The 16701-nt window shown below is 35.8% G+C and overlaps 2 protein-coding genes across 7 annotated transcripts in view; one reads left to right on the forward strand and one right to left on the reverse strand.

The window, feature by feature from the left end:
• Positions 1-5348: 5348 nt before the first annotated feature.
• On the forward strand, positions 5349-12687 carry LOC135687549 (ubiquitin-like protein 7). The gene is made up of 9 exons (XM_065204137.2): positions 5349-5547; positions 6589-6708; positions 7439-7521; positions 8410-8494; positions 8802-8859; positions 9628-9757; positions 10621-10768; positions 11327-11568; positions 12337-12687. Exons 1-9 carry the CDS (start codon positions 5415-5417, stop codon positions 12460-12462), a joined length of 1125 nt encoding a protein of 374 aa, XP_065060209.1. The 5' UTR covers positions 5349-5414; the 3' UTR covers positions 12463-12687.
• The window catches only part of LOC135687548 (superkiller complex protein 3), a 48857-nt gene continuing 40506 nt past the window's right edge, over positions 8351-16701 (reverse strand). For 3 of the 6 annotated variants that reach the window (XM_089114383.1, XM_089114381.1, XM_089114378.1), the window contains exons 46-49: positions 16007-16344; positions 14856-15053; positions 14419-14495; positions 13044-13319 (exon numbers count right to left, since the gene is read on the reverse strand). In XM_089114383.1, the coding sequence (XP_088970509.1) occupies positions 13190-13319; positions 14419-14495; positions 14856-15053; positions 16007-16344 (743 nt within the window). In that variant the 3' untranslated portion in view covers positions 13044-13189. The other 3 variants (XM_089114379.1, XM_089114380.1, XM_089114382.1) reach the window with 3 other exon arrangements.

Consider the following 16701-nt stretch of genomic DNA (forward strand, 5'->3'; position numbering starts at 1 on the left):
CTCTTCTTATGCTTTTGATTTTTTAATGATAATGTTAGCACATCATTGCTCATCACCTTTATAATTGCTTATTTCAATATACCTGATGATTCTTTGTATATGAAACTCAGAGTTGTGGAAGATAGTCTCTTTATTTTAGTCGATCCAATAGTTTGAGCACTTTAGACAGCCATATGAACATTTCAATATGATATATATATATATAGATAATAGAAATTTGTCTTTTGATACTTCCGTAGCACAGTGCTCAATATGTTAGCACGTAGAGCGTGATATATCATAGAGTTGAAGAAAGTAAAACTACATGGTTTATCTCTACAAGCCTGTTTCGTAGTTTCATGATATAGATAATATGCACAAAATATAACATCAGTTTGAAGAAACTATCCAGATCAAGGTGCAATACTTTTATTGGTTGCAACTCCTCCTTCACAACTTTAATGTCAGAACTTCGCTGACATTTATCACAAACTTGTATCTGTAAGATAAATCAAAATTTGGCAATGTATTACTGCAATTCTTTCAATATAGATATCATATTGTAACCAGGGAGCAAAGGCAGTATAAGATAACTGATGGAAAATATAATTGGAATATTCAAGGATTTTCAAAAGTCAACCGGGACAGTTGACCCTGCGATATTTGCTCTTGTTTTAAAGTCATTAAAGAAAATGACAATTATTAGTAGCCTAATATATGGCATTGGATTGACACTGATGCCAAAAATTTGAAATATTACAAATGTTGAATGTTTGAAAAAAATGAAATGTTTCAAGATTAATTGCTTTAAAAAATTCAATATTATCCCTAAAATGTGCAATTTCCTCTAGCTCTTCAATGTCACTTGCATATCATGGTTTTATATCATACCCAAGCCTTCACATCATCCCATAGCTTTGGCCAAAAATATATCTGTGATATGGCAGTACATGTTTTGGTTGTGCCAGTATGGCCTCCCACGAGACTGTCATGAAATGCATCAAAAATCTCTTTGGCATTTTCTCTTCCTCTGACCACCTCTCTAGCACCATGCTCAATCTGCCCCCCTTTTGTGGCCTTTTCAACAGGTTTGTAGAACATTTTACCATCTCAAAGGAAATAAAGAGGCTTGATGTTATAAGAAAAACAGATTCTTGAGATAAATATGTTTACAGCCATTAATTGTGAAATATATGTATATTTATATATAATTTTAAAATCTAACAAAAACTTGCATAAGAAAATGTTTCATTATCTTCATATTTTCATTTCTTATTCTTTGAAAATGAGACAGCAATCACATTTATATGAGCATTTTACAAAAATTAAAATTATTAGGGGAGTGTCAAGGGCTACCCCTGGTAGAATGACTTGATCATAAGCATCACGCTCCCTTGACAATTGAAATTTATTGACAATAAACAGTGGTGATTTTTCTAAAAGATTAAGGGGAGACTTTGCTGAGCACTGCAGAGACACACATTTGCTCATTATAATTTCTTCTGAAGCTAATATCTTTGCCCCTCCCTAATACTAACAACTATCAAACCTTGAAATATTATATTAAAAACTGACTTAAAATTTTCATGTATCATACCTTTTAAGAAGAACTTTTTACTGGCTCTACGCAAATCCTTTTTTGCATTTGCTGTCGCATCCCTTGGGAAAATATTTTTGTCCAAGTATTCAAACAGACTTTGATATCGGCTTTCATCCATGATTACAAAATATCTAGCAGAACAGTTGATTGTTCAATTAAATTCAAAAATATTAAAACTTTAACAGATACAGATCAATGAAGTCTTTAATGCTTATATTTCTGGTCTGTTCTTGTATTTCGCTAAGAGACAGGCACTGAGAAGCGTTGAGAAAAGTGGGGGGTCTGAAAATATTGAGGGGGGGGCTAAAACCGTATAAAAAGAGGCTTTACTAGTAGATAATTGCTTAATATATGGTATTTTTTGCAAAATGTGGGGGTGGGCTAAAGCCCCACCCCCCCAGCCACCCTGCTCCACAGTGCCTAAGAGAGAAAGCTTTTTTCTGCCAGTCCAGCTTACATGTTTCATTTGTTTTTTTAACAAGAAGAGTTTCTTTCTGTTAAGAGAAAGAGAATGGATGAAAGAGAAAGAAGACCTCTTCAAATATATTTCCATTGGCAAAATCCTGATAATTTTCTGGCATTCCCAAAGACTGGGGTATAAGTACAAAAGAAGTTCTCAAGTGTGATGTTACAAAATTTATTTAAATTTGACCATAACCTAAAAGAACACTAGAAGAGGCTTACTATGCTAACACATTCAAAAATTTCGGAATATAACAACCATGCATTAAGTGATAACTAATTATATTTCAATTTGCCAATTTAAAGAATTAGTCCATTTTCATAGGATTTATTGGGTGTACAGCAACATTTAGCATATGAAATTACATAAATATTCACAGGCCACGCATATAAAATCAAACTTCCACAGTGCCACACCCACACTTATCTGATTGCAAAGTTTGATTACCTTAGCAAAAAAGGTATCATTATGTGATGAAATCTATTTAGCTTGAATTTACATCTGGTTAGAAACCCCCCTTTGTGAAACTAATTTGGGAGCTAAGCTCTAATTGAAGAATCAGTAAGAAACGAAATAGCTACGAGCAGGAAAGAGATGAGGGGAAGAGGAAGGAACTAGATCATTCTGTTTAGGTAGCCAAACTCACTAGGTCGTTCTGTTAGGTCGCTGAACTCACTAGTTCGTTCTAGAACACACAAAAATTGGCAATTGCATAAGTAAATATACAAATATTGTTGAAAAACACAAAACCTTACCCAAATACAAAAAACGCTTGCTCTGGTCGGAATGTCGGAGTGAAAAGAAAGACAAATCATCAATTGCGACCTACCACGTGCCCGCTAGTAACCTCGTACCGGATATACACAAGGACAATAGCAAGAATGTACTAAGGTACATTTTAATTCAGGGTACAGTATAATTCATGACAACGATTTGACAACATCGTCCAAAAAGCAATGTATATGTATTATCAACATTTTATTTTGGTATTATATGCTTTATAAAGTAAAAAAACGAATCATTGTAAAAGATAATATCCTTCCAGACCTTGTTTTGAAAAATTCCTCCCTCGCTTCAATTCGGCACCAATACTGTTTTGGCCCTTTGTAAAACCACTTAAAAAGGGGGTTTTACAAATGTGAGTTCGTAGGTCGTTCGCAGAAACGTTCACGATAAATACGGCAAAAACTGTTATCCAATTCTCTATACACTTCTTCTAATTCATCAGTTGACGGCAAACGACTAAAAATATCTTACACGGCTAACGGCGACAATGTAACGGCAAACACAATTCTGCAAGCTAGCGACAAGGTACACTGAGTTCAACAAAGCTTACGGCAAGACTGAACCTAACTATAAAGCCACCCCTTATATACCCGAAGAATAATACAATGAATTGGAACCCTGTGTTCTAACACCTTTCTCCCATTGTAACATATTTTATCGGCAAAGAACTCCACCGAAGCCATAATACTATCATAAATATTGTTTTCAACATTTCAACTAAGTCATCTGCAAAAACCTCGAAGCCTGTTCAATTTCATATCTTGTTTCGCTGCTCGAATATCATTGCTTGCATTAAATTTTCTTGTTTCTGAGCGGATTTCTGGAAACGAGATTTTGAGCATGTTACATCGAATTTTATTGAAGATTTGAAGGTCATTGATGCAGTATTGATGTTGTAGTGGTAGCCAGTTTAATGATTTCATTTTCTGTGTCAACTGAGCGTCTGTTCCATAAACGTGATAATCTAATGTAAACCTTGCAGCTCGTCTCTGGACAGCTTCAATTTTGTCAATGTTCTTTTTTGTATGTGGACTCCAACATGCTGATGCGTAATTTAGGTGGGGACGGACAATTGCATTGTATGCTGTAGCTTTAACATCTGGGGGACACATGTACACTTCCCTCACGAAAGTACCCGAACAGTTCGAAGATCGATTGCGCTTTCAGACAAAAACAAAATTAGGCTGGCGAAAAGGACTTTTTAACTTAGTGATAATAATTTCTTGAGAAACCCTTCCAAAAAAACCAGAACACCAAAATGCCGCAAAACTTCTGCGCTTTTTATCTGTTATCATTTTTTGTTAAAATGAGAAGCCTTTGCGCTACAAGCCTTACGCAAATCAACTGATGTCAAATAATGTACAAGTTTCGGCGACATAGGTTTAACAATTTTGTGGCTTTGTTTGAGATATAATTTATGTAATAATTAAAATTTAGCTTATTATCTATAATCACTCCAAGGTAACGTTCAGACGTAGTCTCCTCCAAGCTGTAAAAATTTAATTTAGATATATTTCCATCATCAAATGTAAATTTGGCTGATTCAAAAACTTCGTCAGAAACATCGTTTTCCTGTGAGGCTGATGACTGGAACATTTTGTACACGAAGTTGATCTTTATTTACGAGAAACACAACAAGTGAGATTGTAAGTTTGAGAAATTCTGAGACTGATTTGCTTCTTCCAAGAATGAAAACAGGCAATGGCCAAAAAGTATTTTCATTCTGCGGATCAAAAGTCTGGGATGAACTAGAAAAGGGGGTCAAGCTAGCCCCCTCTCTGTCGACATTTAAACGTAGATTTCTTTTAGATTTTGTATATTTTATGCTAATTTTAATATTGTTAATAATCTTCTTTATTTTTGATTTTAATAAAGTATTATTGTAATTTATTTTTTTCATGGCTCCCTGAAAAACATCCACACTAGGTTGATGGGGCAACCGTGTCTAAAGAACTTAAAATGAAATGAAAATATGAAATGAGAATGTGGGACATTTCTCTTTTTTGTGCAGGGCGAGGTCGAAATGGCCGATCACCAGACTGATTTCCATAATTTCAAGTTAACTTAATTATCTTAGAATACAACAAACAGCTAACTCAAAGCAGTGGCGTACCCAGGGCTGTAGCACTGGGGGGTGTCTGGGGCCCAGCCCCTAGAAATTTTTTGGACCACGCCCTTCAAACACTCGCAAATGCGGGGAAACGCCCTTTTGCAAATTTTCCCCCATTATTAGATTCATGTAAGCTACGGTAAATAGCAAAGCATTTTACAATTGTTATTGACACAAGCATACAGTATACTATCCCCCCCCCCAATGAGTTTTACATCGTTTTTGGACAAATCTCGAGTACCATATTTCAGAAAAGTGGGGGGGGGTCCGGACCCCTCCATCCCCCCCCCCTTGGGTACGCCACTGATTCAAAGGTAAGAAATGTGAAAATTATTACGAGTTATCAAAGTTTTCCAAAATAAAAGATTCCCGTGGTAATAAAATGCCCTCCTACCGAAAATACGGATCTTGAAAACGAGGATGAACGGATGTGGGCCTAAAAAGATTTTTAAAAGTCAGAAAGGCAAAGTGTTGCAATGGTTTTCTTACATCTGAGGGACTCCAGAACGAAAACAAGAGTGCGGTTAGAAAATTTCGACTTATCGGAAAATGTTGAAGTGCTGAGAAAAAGGGCATCAGAAATCACAGGACTGGATGTAAACGAACAACGTATGTTTAGCAGCCGTTATTAGCATGTTCTTGAAAATTTTGCATTAGCTCTCTCGATTTACCTCCTTTTCGCATCTAGATTCTCGGTGGAAAGGGCAATTTTGTTTTGTGGATCTAAATTTGATTAAAATTACACATCATGGTCCGGTGTTGAGCCCATGTAGCTGGACTTCATAGTTTCCTTGGTTGGGGGTACTGGCATAGAATGAAGAAAGAATGAAGAAAGAGCGAGGAAAGGTTGATGGATTTTCTGCTACGTTTTGGCAAGCGTATGACTTATAACCAGCCGTTGTTGGCAAAGAAGGACAATTTATAGTTTTTATTATGTGTTGTACCACATAAAATTTTGGTGTTGGCATTAAGATATAAAACCTTTGGTGCAAGTTCGTAATTAACTCGCCAATATCCAGTTTGATGTTTGCATGGATTCCACCCAGGAACATGATAAGCAAATGCTTGTGGACATAATATTAAAGTTAGACTCTACAATACATAATATCAGAAAGACCTAGAATTCGCCCTTCAGCCCTATAGAATAGTTTACTACGATTGCATCAAGTTTGAAACCCCGAGTTCAGTGGCGGACACTTGGGGGGGGGGGGCAAGGGGGGGCGACCGCCCCCCAATACTTTAGAGGACAATGGTCTTTTGCTCTAAAACAATGGTAAATGTGATGTCATCTTATTAAAACAATAGGCTTGCCCCCCCAATATTTGATCAAGTGTCTGCCCCTGCCTGAGTTCCAGCTTGGATTTGTCCTGTTGTATGCTCCAAAAACGCATAGAACTGATTGTATAACAGGCTTATTGTAACACAAAACAGGCTTGTAGAGATGAAACTTGTTGTTTGATTTCATTCAGCTCCAAAATATAGCATGCTCTACTACTTCAAAATATATATAATATAAGAGTTCCAAACTTAAAACTTTTATACTTTATAAAAGCATAAGATTAGTTGTATGTATTTTTGTTGCTACATACTATGTTGTGATAAAGCCTTTCATCTCAAGCATTTTATCAAGTAATCAATTGTCAATTTCAGATATGGTGTACTGTGGAAGAACATTAGAGGACCAAAGGACAATATCCTCTTATGGTTTAACTGAGGGCGTTACCATATATATTTTTCCAAAAAATTTGAAGACACAGTCTGAATCAAATGGTAAAATCCAAACAAGTATTTTTCACAATTTTTTGGCTTTAGAAAGTAAATTTAATTGATTGTTTATAGTGTGTCATTAGCATAGGCTGCTTTACCATCATTACAAAATACCCTCAGGTTGCTTTGCTCAGGAGTATATAACATCGTGCAGCCATAGATGGCATCCATAACTGTGGAACAAGTACCCAGTCATAACCTTGGGTGGAAAGAGTCACAATTGCCCAAGGGTGCTCTTCTCGCAAGTAATGGCCACTGTGCCACAGAGCTCACAAAACCTTTATTGCAACAAAACCAGATTTTGAAGCCTTCACTTGATAATATAATGAAATCTGAATGCAACAGACACTTGTGGGATGAGAAAAGTGGCCAAATTTAGGGAGATGTCCAAATTTAGGGAGATGTCTAAAAGTGCCTCTACAATTTTTTGTAAAGTGGAAAATAAACATTAAGGCTACAGTGATTTACAACACAATGGGTTTTTTCTATCATAGCTCAAACCTTGTACAATACCTGGGAATTCATACCTTGGGGAATTATCTAGGAGCGCCAGATTTTAGGCTTTTGTTTTTCTTTATCATGCGCTAGACGATGTAATTGCAAATTAATGGTTTCTCTCAAACACCCTTTTCACAGTTACGTTTATAGAAATTCTCACAAAAAGGGACTAACAGGTGGGCAAAATGCTAAACATTCTGCTTTCTCATAATTAAAGTCTTTTATTGCCTTCTAGAGAAAGAAACTGAAGATGTGAAACCAACACAATTAACAGAACTTTTAGAAAAAGCAATGGATAGTCCTCTTTACAAAGCCTCTGTGAGTTTATCTGATGAATTAAGCAAAGAAATAAAGGTTGCAAATCTGTAATTTCTATAAAATAACAAAATTTCTGAATTGAGTCATATAAACAATACAAGAAATTTAACTTCATTAAAATAGGGCATATAATGTTGATTAAATCTTAGGGCTTCTTATAGAAATTTGAAAAGCAAGGTCTTCTGAATTTGCAGACAAGAAATTTTAAAGATGTTTGTGCAACTATCTCAGCTAACCCAAAACAGAGGCAATATTTGGCTATTTTTTTAATTTACAAGAATTCAGTAAAATATATCAGTTTTTTTAATTCATTTGTTAGTTCTCTGGATTAATTGAAAGAGCATTATTTGAAAAGGTAGATGTTCTTCAACATAACTTAATTATGCATCAATGACAATGAATTAATCAAATAAATTTTAGCTTATAATAAAGAGTATGAAGATAAATGGATAATAAAGAATAAGACATGTATACATTTATCTTCTGTTATCTAATAACTGCGATTTTAAAAAGTTTAGTTTGACCTTTTGCGTTAATTTGTTGGTTTTTACTGGGATAAAACATTCAAAGTTTTTTCTACAATTTATGAATAATTGATAAGGATTTACTTGCTTTGGCCAAGGAGCATTCTTGTAGCATTCATAGTGACAATTTTGTTTTAAAAAAACATTAGCATGCCCTTACAGTCCCTTTTGAGCAACATGGCACATCTAATATTATTGACATAGACTTGAAACTGTCAAGATTACTTCATGCAAAACAAACAATTTAGAAAACTTTCGAAAAGTCGAGATGCAAGAACTATAATACAAAATTCACCTTCCTGTATAATTTTGCATGGTGAAATTTTCATGTAATACTTAACGAGATAATCCATGTTCCTTCAAGGTTAAACGTGTTTTGCAAGATCCAGATGCCATTGAACAACTCATTGCTGCAACACCAGCTCTTAAGAAGGATCCTGTTGCACTTTGTAAGTATTAAGTCTAGGTAGTCAAAAACACAGTATAGTTTATCTACCTAATAACATTTAAGTTTATGATTTCATTATCTTCTACAGACTAAGTAGCAACCATATATTTTTTTGCTTTGCAGGTTCTAAAGAGCTTTCAAGTGATATGATTAGAATGATCACTTTCTTTCTTAAAACCTCGAGTTTTTCCTTGGTGAAAGATTCACATTTCCCACTCAATAACACAGCTTGCAATGATCATCAAGTTTTCCGATTGAAATATTTCATCAAATTTATGACTTGATTTAAAATATTTCCCTAATTTTAGCACTGCTACGAGATCCTGAGCTTTTGTTGCAAGTTGCAGAAACAGCAAATGTGGCAAAGTGAGTTGACAAGATATTCGTTTAAAGATTATTTACAGATTCACAGACGATCTTGCCGTTTTCTTAGACTTCCCATGAAAAACAGCCTGAAAGCTTCAAGATTTCTCATCATATACAGCTCTAAACATTTGTATTTTTGTATTTATTTCTACCTAGCATCTGAAGGTAGTTTTTAGGACACTGAGAAGCTTATGCTTATCAAGCAGTGTCCTGGTCTTTCCTCTCGATGTGACCACAACTCCTGATTCCTATGCCTGGAATTACAGAGAGCTGGCGAGAGTTTGCTCATGTCAGGGACTCCAACCACAGACCCTTTGGTCTTTAGTCAGCGTCTCTAACAACTGAGCCATCCTTGCTCTAAACATATCAGGTCATCCTTGCATTTTGAGACATAACAATCTCAAAAATCTTCAAAAAATCTCAAAAATCTTTACAAAATCTGAAAACTATTCACAAGCTTGCATATTGGTAGCTATGTACTAGCTTAATGAATCTAAAGTTGGTTTGAGTTGCCTTTTTGAACATGGGCACTTATTCACACATTAGCACTTATGAAAATCTTTTTGTCCAAGAATTGGCGCTAATTTACATGGTGCTTATGGAAGCTTTTTTCTCTAAGGGTGGGCACTAAATTGGACTGGGTGCGTTTTTGAGTCCTGCGTGCTTGATAAAAGTAGTCATAAATGAGTCAACATATTTGAATTGAAATGATTTTGGAGTTTCTTTACCTTTTAATTTATTAATCGGTAATATTATTTTGTTGACCAGAATTGTTGAGCAGCACCCAGCTTTGGCACAAGCTGCAGGTCACATCATTGCAGCTGTAACCGAAGATGTCATGCCACTACCAATTGATAACTTAAACGATGAGGAAGTTCGTTTGCAAGAATTCGAGAGGGTAGGTATTATGCGTTAAGGTGACACTAACATTAATGTATATACAAGGATGTAAAAAACCCCTCTCAAAGTTCGCATTGTCATGATGATCCACCCCTATCTAATGCGTTTGATCTAATGGCTGTCCATTGCCATTCTATTCTTTTTTTTAATACCGTTCTTATTCAACTCCCTTGGACCTCATGCCCAAAGTATTGCAACTTTCTCTTCTTAATTACATCAACAAATTCTTCAAATGAAAAAGTTCCTTGTGGCATGCTAGCTGTTCTATTTCATGATATCTCTTTAAATGTTTTTGTTATTTTCTGGAAAGTAGCCCTAGAGCATTCGGCATTTGGAAAACCTTTATGAAACTTTTAGCAATGAAATAACTTTTGCAAAGGCTATTTTTCATCATTAACAAAAAGGGGACTCTACTCCCAGGATGAATAAGGAAATAAATCTTATTGTACCACTCTTTTCTTAGAGCGTTCGAGATTTTTTAGAACAATGGGATTTTTAGAGATTTTTGGGGGATTTTTCTAGGCAAAAGCAGGATTTTTGCCTAGGGTGAATGTGATTTTCATTGAGTGATATGCCCCACCCCCAGTTAAAACAACAATCAGCATTCTTTGGGAAGGGGGCAGTGCCCGATTAAGCCCAAATTTGACTTGATGCTGCAGCAGAAAAAAAGACCTATCATTGGGCCCAGTCAGCTTTAGGAAAACTTTTTTCTGTTTTCATCGGAGTAATGGGCCTAATGCTGCAGCAAATATATTCTGCAACCCACCCTAGTACGGTCAAGATTCTCACTTATAAAGTATCTTGAGGTTATTTTGAATTGTGTAAGTTTTGTATTAGATTTTAAATTTTTTGCTCCTTTAGGCAGTTGCTCGGGAGATGAATGCTTTCCGGGATATAAACACTTTACCAAACGAGGCCCAACAAAGGCAGACAGCACAGCAACATCAAATATCAGCTGCGCAGCTTGCTAGGGCCCTTTCGCAAGCTGGGGTTTCTGGGGCTATTTCAGGTAAACATCTAGACATGATTATGACGTAATTTTCTTTGTAAATGCTTCGTACTGGTTGGATTTGATAACAACAAACACTGGATATTCTATTATCAAATTCTCCAAGCTATCATTTGAAAATATTTCGGGCTCTGATGCCAGGGGCGTAGCTACTGGGGGGTGTTACACTCCCAACAGTTCCAAACAGTGGAATAGCTTGGGCAAATACTTCAAATTTGGTCAAATTCTGACATTGGGAAAGTTTTTTAATTCTTGATATAAAACTAAGTGTACATATGTATAATTCAAACTTTGATAATTATATCATTTATATATGACATTAATTGAGATGAAATATATTACATGAACTATTATATGCTTTTCATTGAAATTCTTATTCATAAAATTTTCGGGAAATTTATTGAAAACGGGAAAATTCAAAAAAATGATTTCGACAGCAAATACTTGAGGTATCAATACACTCCTGTCTGATGCGACCTTAAATCTTTTATCACTGAAAGTTCCCAAAGAGCTTCGATTTTTTCCGTTGATTGATCAACCCTTGTTTCTTTTTCTCAGGTCCTCAACCTACCCAACAATCTCAACCTCCACCAGCAGTTTCTTCTCCTCAAGTTGTCCCCCCTCCACAAGCAGTCCCCCCTTCGCAAGCTGCTACCCCCTTGCAGGCGGCCCCCCCTCCACGAGTGGTTTCTCCTGGCCAGACGGCAATCACGGCTGACTTCTTCAGCCAGGCCATTGCATCCGCATTAGCATCTCAAACACCAACGAACCAAGCGACTGCTGGCGACACACAGCACGAAGTGAGTCGAAAACGAAGTACACTCTTTTTTTATAAGAACAATTTCATAAGAACACGAACCTCAAAACTGGTCAAAAGTTAAGAACAAATTAAGAACAAGCTGAGGCTGAGCTTCTGCAAAATGCAATTTTGAACAACGTTTTTTCTCAAAATCGAGGATTTTTAGCGATGTGTGGGTGCTTTTTCGGTGAATATTCAAATTTGTCAGCAAATTAAGGCTGTCTCACTCACTTTGTTGGCAAATGAGTCCTGAACACCTCCTTAGAGCGAAAAAGCTAGCAATAGCACTGTTTACAGCCTCTTAATTTAAGAACAAATTTAGAACAATCCAGCCCTCAGATTTTCGAAAAAATTAAGAACAGTCAGCCTGAACTTAAATTTACTGGTTCTTATAAAAAAAAGAGTGTAACTCTCTCACAACAAAATGATCTTTATTATACGACTCCACTTCTTATGGATCTACTCTTTCCCAATTACTCAAATCGATCAATATTCTCTCGTTTTTAATACTCTGAAGAGTGTCAGGCGAAAAATTAAAGTATGTTTCAAAATGTTGCTTTTTCAAAGCCATTTTTAAATTCTGTACCGCTAAAAAGTGTTATAATTTATTTAAAACCAGGCTTTGGTGATAATTTGGCTGCATATAGAGTCTACTCTTAAAGCTACACACGTCACAACACCTGAATAAGTCTTCATTTTTCGTTTTTTCTCTGTATATTAATGTATATTAAGAGAGGGCCTAACAAAAACTTATTGCACTCTTTTCTAGGCTGCGCTCCAACAGATGCGCGATGTAGGAATCATGGACGATAATCTTAGTTTGCGGGCGTTACGACAAACTGGTGGCAATGTCGAAGCAGCAGTTTCGCTAATTTTCGAAGGCGAAATCGATTGAAAATGTTAATGCTGCAGGCAGGACGCGGCATTTCTATGCTTCAGACAATCCTTCGCGTTGACATTTCGTAGCAGGACCTGGTCCCCAAGTTGACTTGAAACCTCATCTCCTTTATTTAATGTATTAAATATTAACCTTTCTTGTGAATATATGTGTTGGTTTATATTTAAAGAATAAAATGATATGTGAAATATGCTAAATTCAAGAAAGAAAGTGGAAAATCTATTTTTGATATTTTATATTCTGAAAATGCAAATCTTTGCATATAGAAACGGGCCGAGGCATCTTATTCCGTTGGGAATGGACCACGTGTGCTGGTGAAAATGGACCACGTGTGCTGGTGAAAATGGACCACAAACTATGGAAAATGGATTACAAATTATGATGATAATGATGATGATTGATTAGGAGAAACGTTTTGGCAATACTTGTTAAGGCTTTGGGTTTATTTTCATCAATCGGTAAAGAAAAATTTAAAGAGAATAGTTAAGCTCATACTGTCCTTATGAATGGAACAATGGAATGGACCAGGACTACTTGATAGGCCTAGCTTCTAAGTATCCTAAAAAGAAATTTTGGAAGCTTGGTAGTTAAAAATAACAAAGTGATAACAAACGGTAGTTAAAAATAACAAAGTGATAACATAAGCAACAATTTAATCGTTAAAACTTAGTATTGTTTACTGGAACTCAATATAGAGTGAAATAAGGTTTTACCCTACTTTGTACTATTCTTCATCGAATGGATCTATTTTCTCTTCCTGCTGTGAGCCATAAAGCTTTCCCCATGATTTGAGTAGATCTTCCAGTGTACCCCCTGTCTGACAAGTCAGCCTTTGGAAGATCTTCCCAGCTTTCCTGTAGTATAAAATGTTTCATTTGACGAAAAGATGATTTAATTCCCCAATTGCTGCACAGTGTAGTCCCTCGGTATTTTAATAATAGAACATTAAATTCCCAAACGGGAACAAGCCTAAACACGAGGGACAACACAACGAAACTAATTTGTAAAGAGCCTTTCTCAAGAGACGCAAGTTAAGTCATTTTGCAGAAGTAGCTCTCAACAATTATTAATTGTTGTGTATTCCAAGAAAAAGGATACGAATAGAGTTCTCAAGTGTGACGTCACAAAAACCAATTTTAGAATTTCCGAATTTTGACCACATAACATGAAAGGACACCATAAAATAGTCCCATATATGCAAAATCAGTTAAATTTGTCAAAATTGGGTGAGCTATGGCCAATAGAAGATTTGAAGTTTGCTAACGGATTACTGTTATTTTGGCTCCGTTCAAAAAGTTATGAACCAAGACCAAATTACAGAGGCCAAATCTCAGCCAATTCGTGATACCTTTAACTGATTTTGCAGATTTAGAGGTATTATGCTCTTTCAGGTTATGTGAAAAAAATTCAAAAATTCCAAAAAATAGATTTTTGTGACGTTATCACTTGACAACCCTATTACAAATATTTTGGAAACTCCAACCACCACCCCCCCCCCCCCCCCAAAAAATGAAATTGTATAAGAAAAGCAGAAATAACATATACATTGTAGACAAATCAGTTTGCTTTGATGGACTCCGAAATATCCGTCAATTTTGTATCAAAGTTCTTCTTAAAACAGAATCGACCAGTTTGAAAATTTCTTTGATATATTGACTTCTAATTACTGCAAACTTTTTGAACTGATTTAAACTTTTTGTGCTACTAAATTGATTTAAATGTTTCGTAATTTGAAATTTAAAAAATTCACGAGATAAAATTCTAACAAAAACCATCTCAGCCAACCAATATGACAAAAGTCGACAGAAACATCATAAATTCTTGCCGAGGGGTAGCGAAAATTCTAAGAATTAATTATGAACTTAAGTTTGTTTTTAATTATGGTTGTTAACCTCAATAAAGGTACCAATGCCTAAATAAAATTCATCTATATTTCGATAGTTTTCAACTTACTTTGAGTCTCCTTGAACGTGGAAAAGTGACATCCTGAGTAAGTCAACCAAGCAATTTCCAGGTTTTAATTTTGCAAACTGAGAAAGAAATAATTGTAGTTGCAATATTTTAGAAACTGAGTTTCTTCTACAAAGTCGAAGTCTACAAAAACAATGAACATTAATTGTAATGATTGCCAATCTCAAAACACAACATTTTGCTAGTGTAAATTTTCTTTGACAAATCCAAGCTCAAAAAATGGCATCCCATTAAAAAAACCATTTCAGTTAACAACAAATTCCTTATGCTAATGTAATATTACTTTTAACAAATCCGTCCTTAATTTTTTAATCTGGCATAACAATTTCTACAAAAAACTACAAATCAAGATTCACACTAGAAGCATGAACTTGATGTTGATTAAAAAAGATAAAACCACATTGTCGATCTCAACACACCTCATTCAACGCCTCCGAAGCAAGTGTGATCCATCTTTCATTTTTATCTTTGCTGTAGCAAGCGATGCTTGATAAAAACAGCCGGACAAACGATGAATGGCTTGAAGGAGAACCGGGCACGGCGTGTTGGATGCATTTTCGCAGCGCAAACTCGGCGAGCAGAGGGAGGCCGAGCTTTTGGCAAATTCCAACGAAAACCTGTTTAAAGAAATAAATACTATTTCAGAAATGGATGAAGATATTAATATCTCCAAATAAATTACTGGGTGGCCTGATAATCTCATTAAGCGTGAAACGCAGAGTTGCAACTTAGAACCGTCCTGTTCCAGACAGCAAAGCCTGCACAGGTAGGTAAAGTGGGGGGGGGGCAAGGGAAAATTTAACAGCCATAGCAAAAAAAATTGTGAAAAGTTCATTGTTTTGCAAAAAAAGTGGGGGGGGGGGCATGGCCCCCTGGCCCCCCTTCGTCGGAGGCCCTGTCACAGCATCGAGCGTATTATCACAGACCTGCAAAATAACTACAATCCATTGCTTCGTAAGAACCGGGTAGTTTTTGTTAAGATAGCATGCTCAATTTTTTTAGATAATTTGAGGCTCGGGTGTTCTAAATCTTGCTTTTATTTCAACATTGATTTTTCTACATTCACTCACTATAAATTGTTTCTAATACCAATAAAAAGCAGTTTTACATAAAATTTTAAATAACACGATTTCCTAGCTGATAAAATATCTTCTACTATGTCAAAACTTTCAAAAAATTGCTTTTTCTACTAATTTTTGCAACTGGAACTGGGTAGGTTTGTTCTTACATTTTTCTTGTTTTTGGCAAACAAGCCTCCGTTTTTTAAAAAGAGTGTTCCTATAAAGGAAAGAGAGTGCATTCTATCTCTTCAATAAACTCTTGCTCTTTTGAAGCCCCTTTACCTGAGAAGGGCCTGAGAAGCTTTACAATTAAGATAATGACGGGTAACATCAGCTGCAGTGGTGGTTTATTAGGGGGCAAAGGGGGGAAGGGGGCTCCCCGTCAGCCAACCAATCGAAAATTTAGCAGCAACAGGACAGGTTATAAAAAAGATGACACTCAATCAAACCAGCGTCGATGCTTCTTTCAACATTTACTCACAACTTTAACAATCAACTCACTACCTTACCTGGTACCTCCAAATCGAATTGCTTTCCGAATCGCACAGCGTCTTTGCAGCCAATAGCAATTCATCTACATTTTCTCCGTTTCTAGATTTCAACAGAATTGCACAGATAACATTCAGATACTGAAGATCGTTCCATATTTTTGGATGTCCTTCGTACTCACTCATCGCGTTTTCCGATAACAACATAGCGATATTGTAAACGCCGTCGTTCAAATATGCCCATACTAGCTGCTTGATGGAATACACCCTGAGGTTGATGGCAATTTTGATTTTAGGCTCAAGTTGGCGTGAAATCGTTGTCTTTAGGGTCTCCTCCAATCCGCCGAGGCTTTCCTCAGCTATAAAGGAAGAAAGGGAGATTATTTAAGATCTATACATGCTTGTAAATACGTTAGAAGCGTACATTACAATTTTATTGAATTTAGAATAGTTGGCTTTGTTTATTTTTTACATTTGAAGTTTATGTTGTTAGCCATGTAAATATCTAATCGAAATAAATAAACAACAACAACAAGTTCCTCTGTGAACAGAGACAAAACTATTAGCGGAATTGACCCCAAGCCCCTTAAAAAGTCAAATACACATCTTTAAGTAGATACTTCCATGAGAGAATTTCCATACCAATAATTTTTCTTTTTCGATTGCACATCACCCTTTTTTCTTTACATAGAATAATTTACCAGTTGCCTCTCGAT

This window comes from Rhopilema esculentum, chromosome 20 (genome assembly GCF_057945365.1).
Source record: "Rhopilema esculentum isolate cy_ngs chromosome 20, ASM5794536v1, whole genome shotgun sequence".
Classification (NCBI taxonomy): domain Eukaryota; kingdom Metazoa; phylum Cnidaria; class Scyphozoa; order Rhizostomeae; family Rhizostomatidae; genus Rhopilema; species Rhopilema esculentum.

Excerpts from the sequence above, each read along its gene's own strand:
- LOC135687549 (XM_065204137.2), top strand. The coding sequence starts at position 5,415 with ATGGTTTTCTTACATCTGAGGGACTCCAGAACGAAAACAAGAGTGCGG. Across the intron at positions 6,709-7,438 it reads GACACAGTCTGAATCAAATG|AGAAAGAAACTGAAGATGTG; the intron begins GTAAAATCCAAA and ends ATTGCCTTCTAG. Across the intron at positions 8,860-9,627 it reads GAAACAGCAAATGTGGCAAA|AATTGTTGAGCAGCACCCAG; the intron begins GTGAGTTGACAA and ends TTTGTTGACCAG.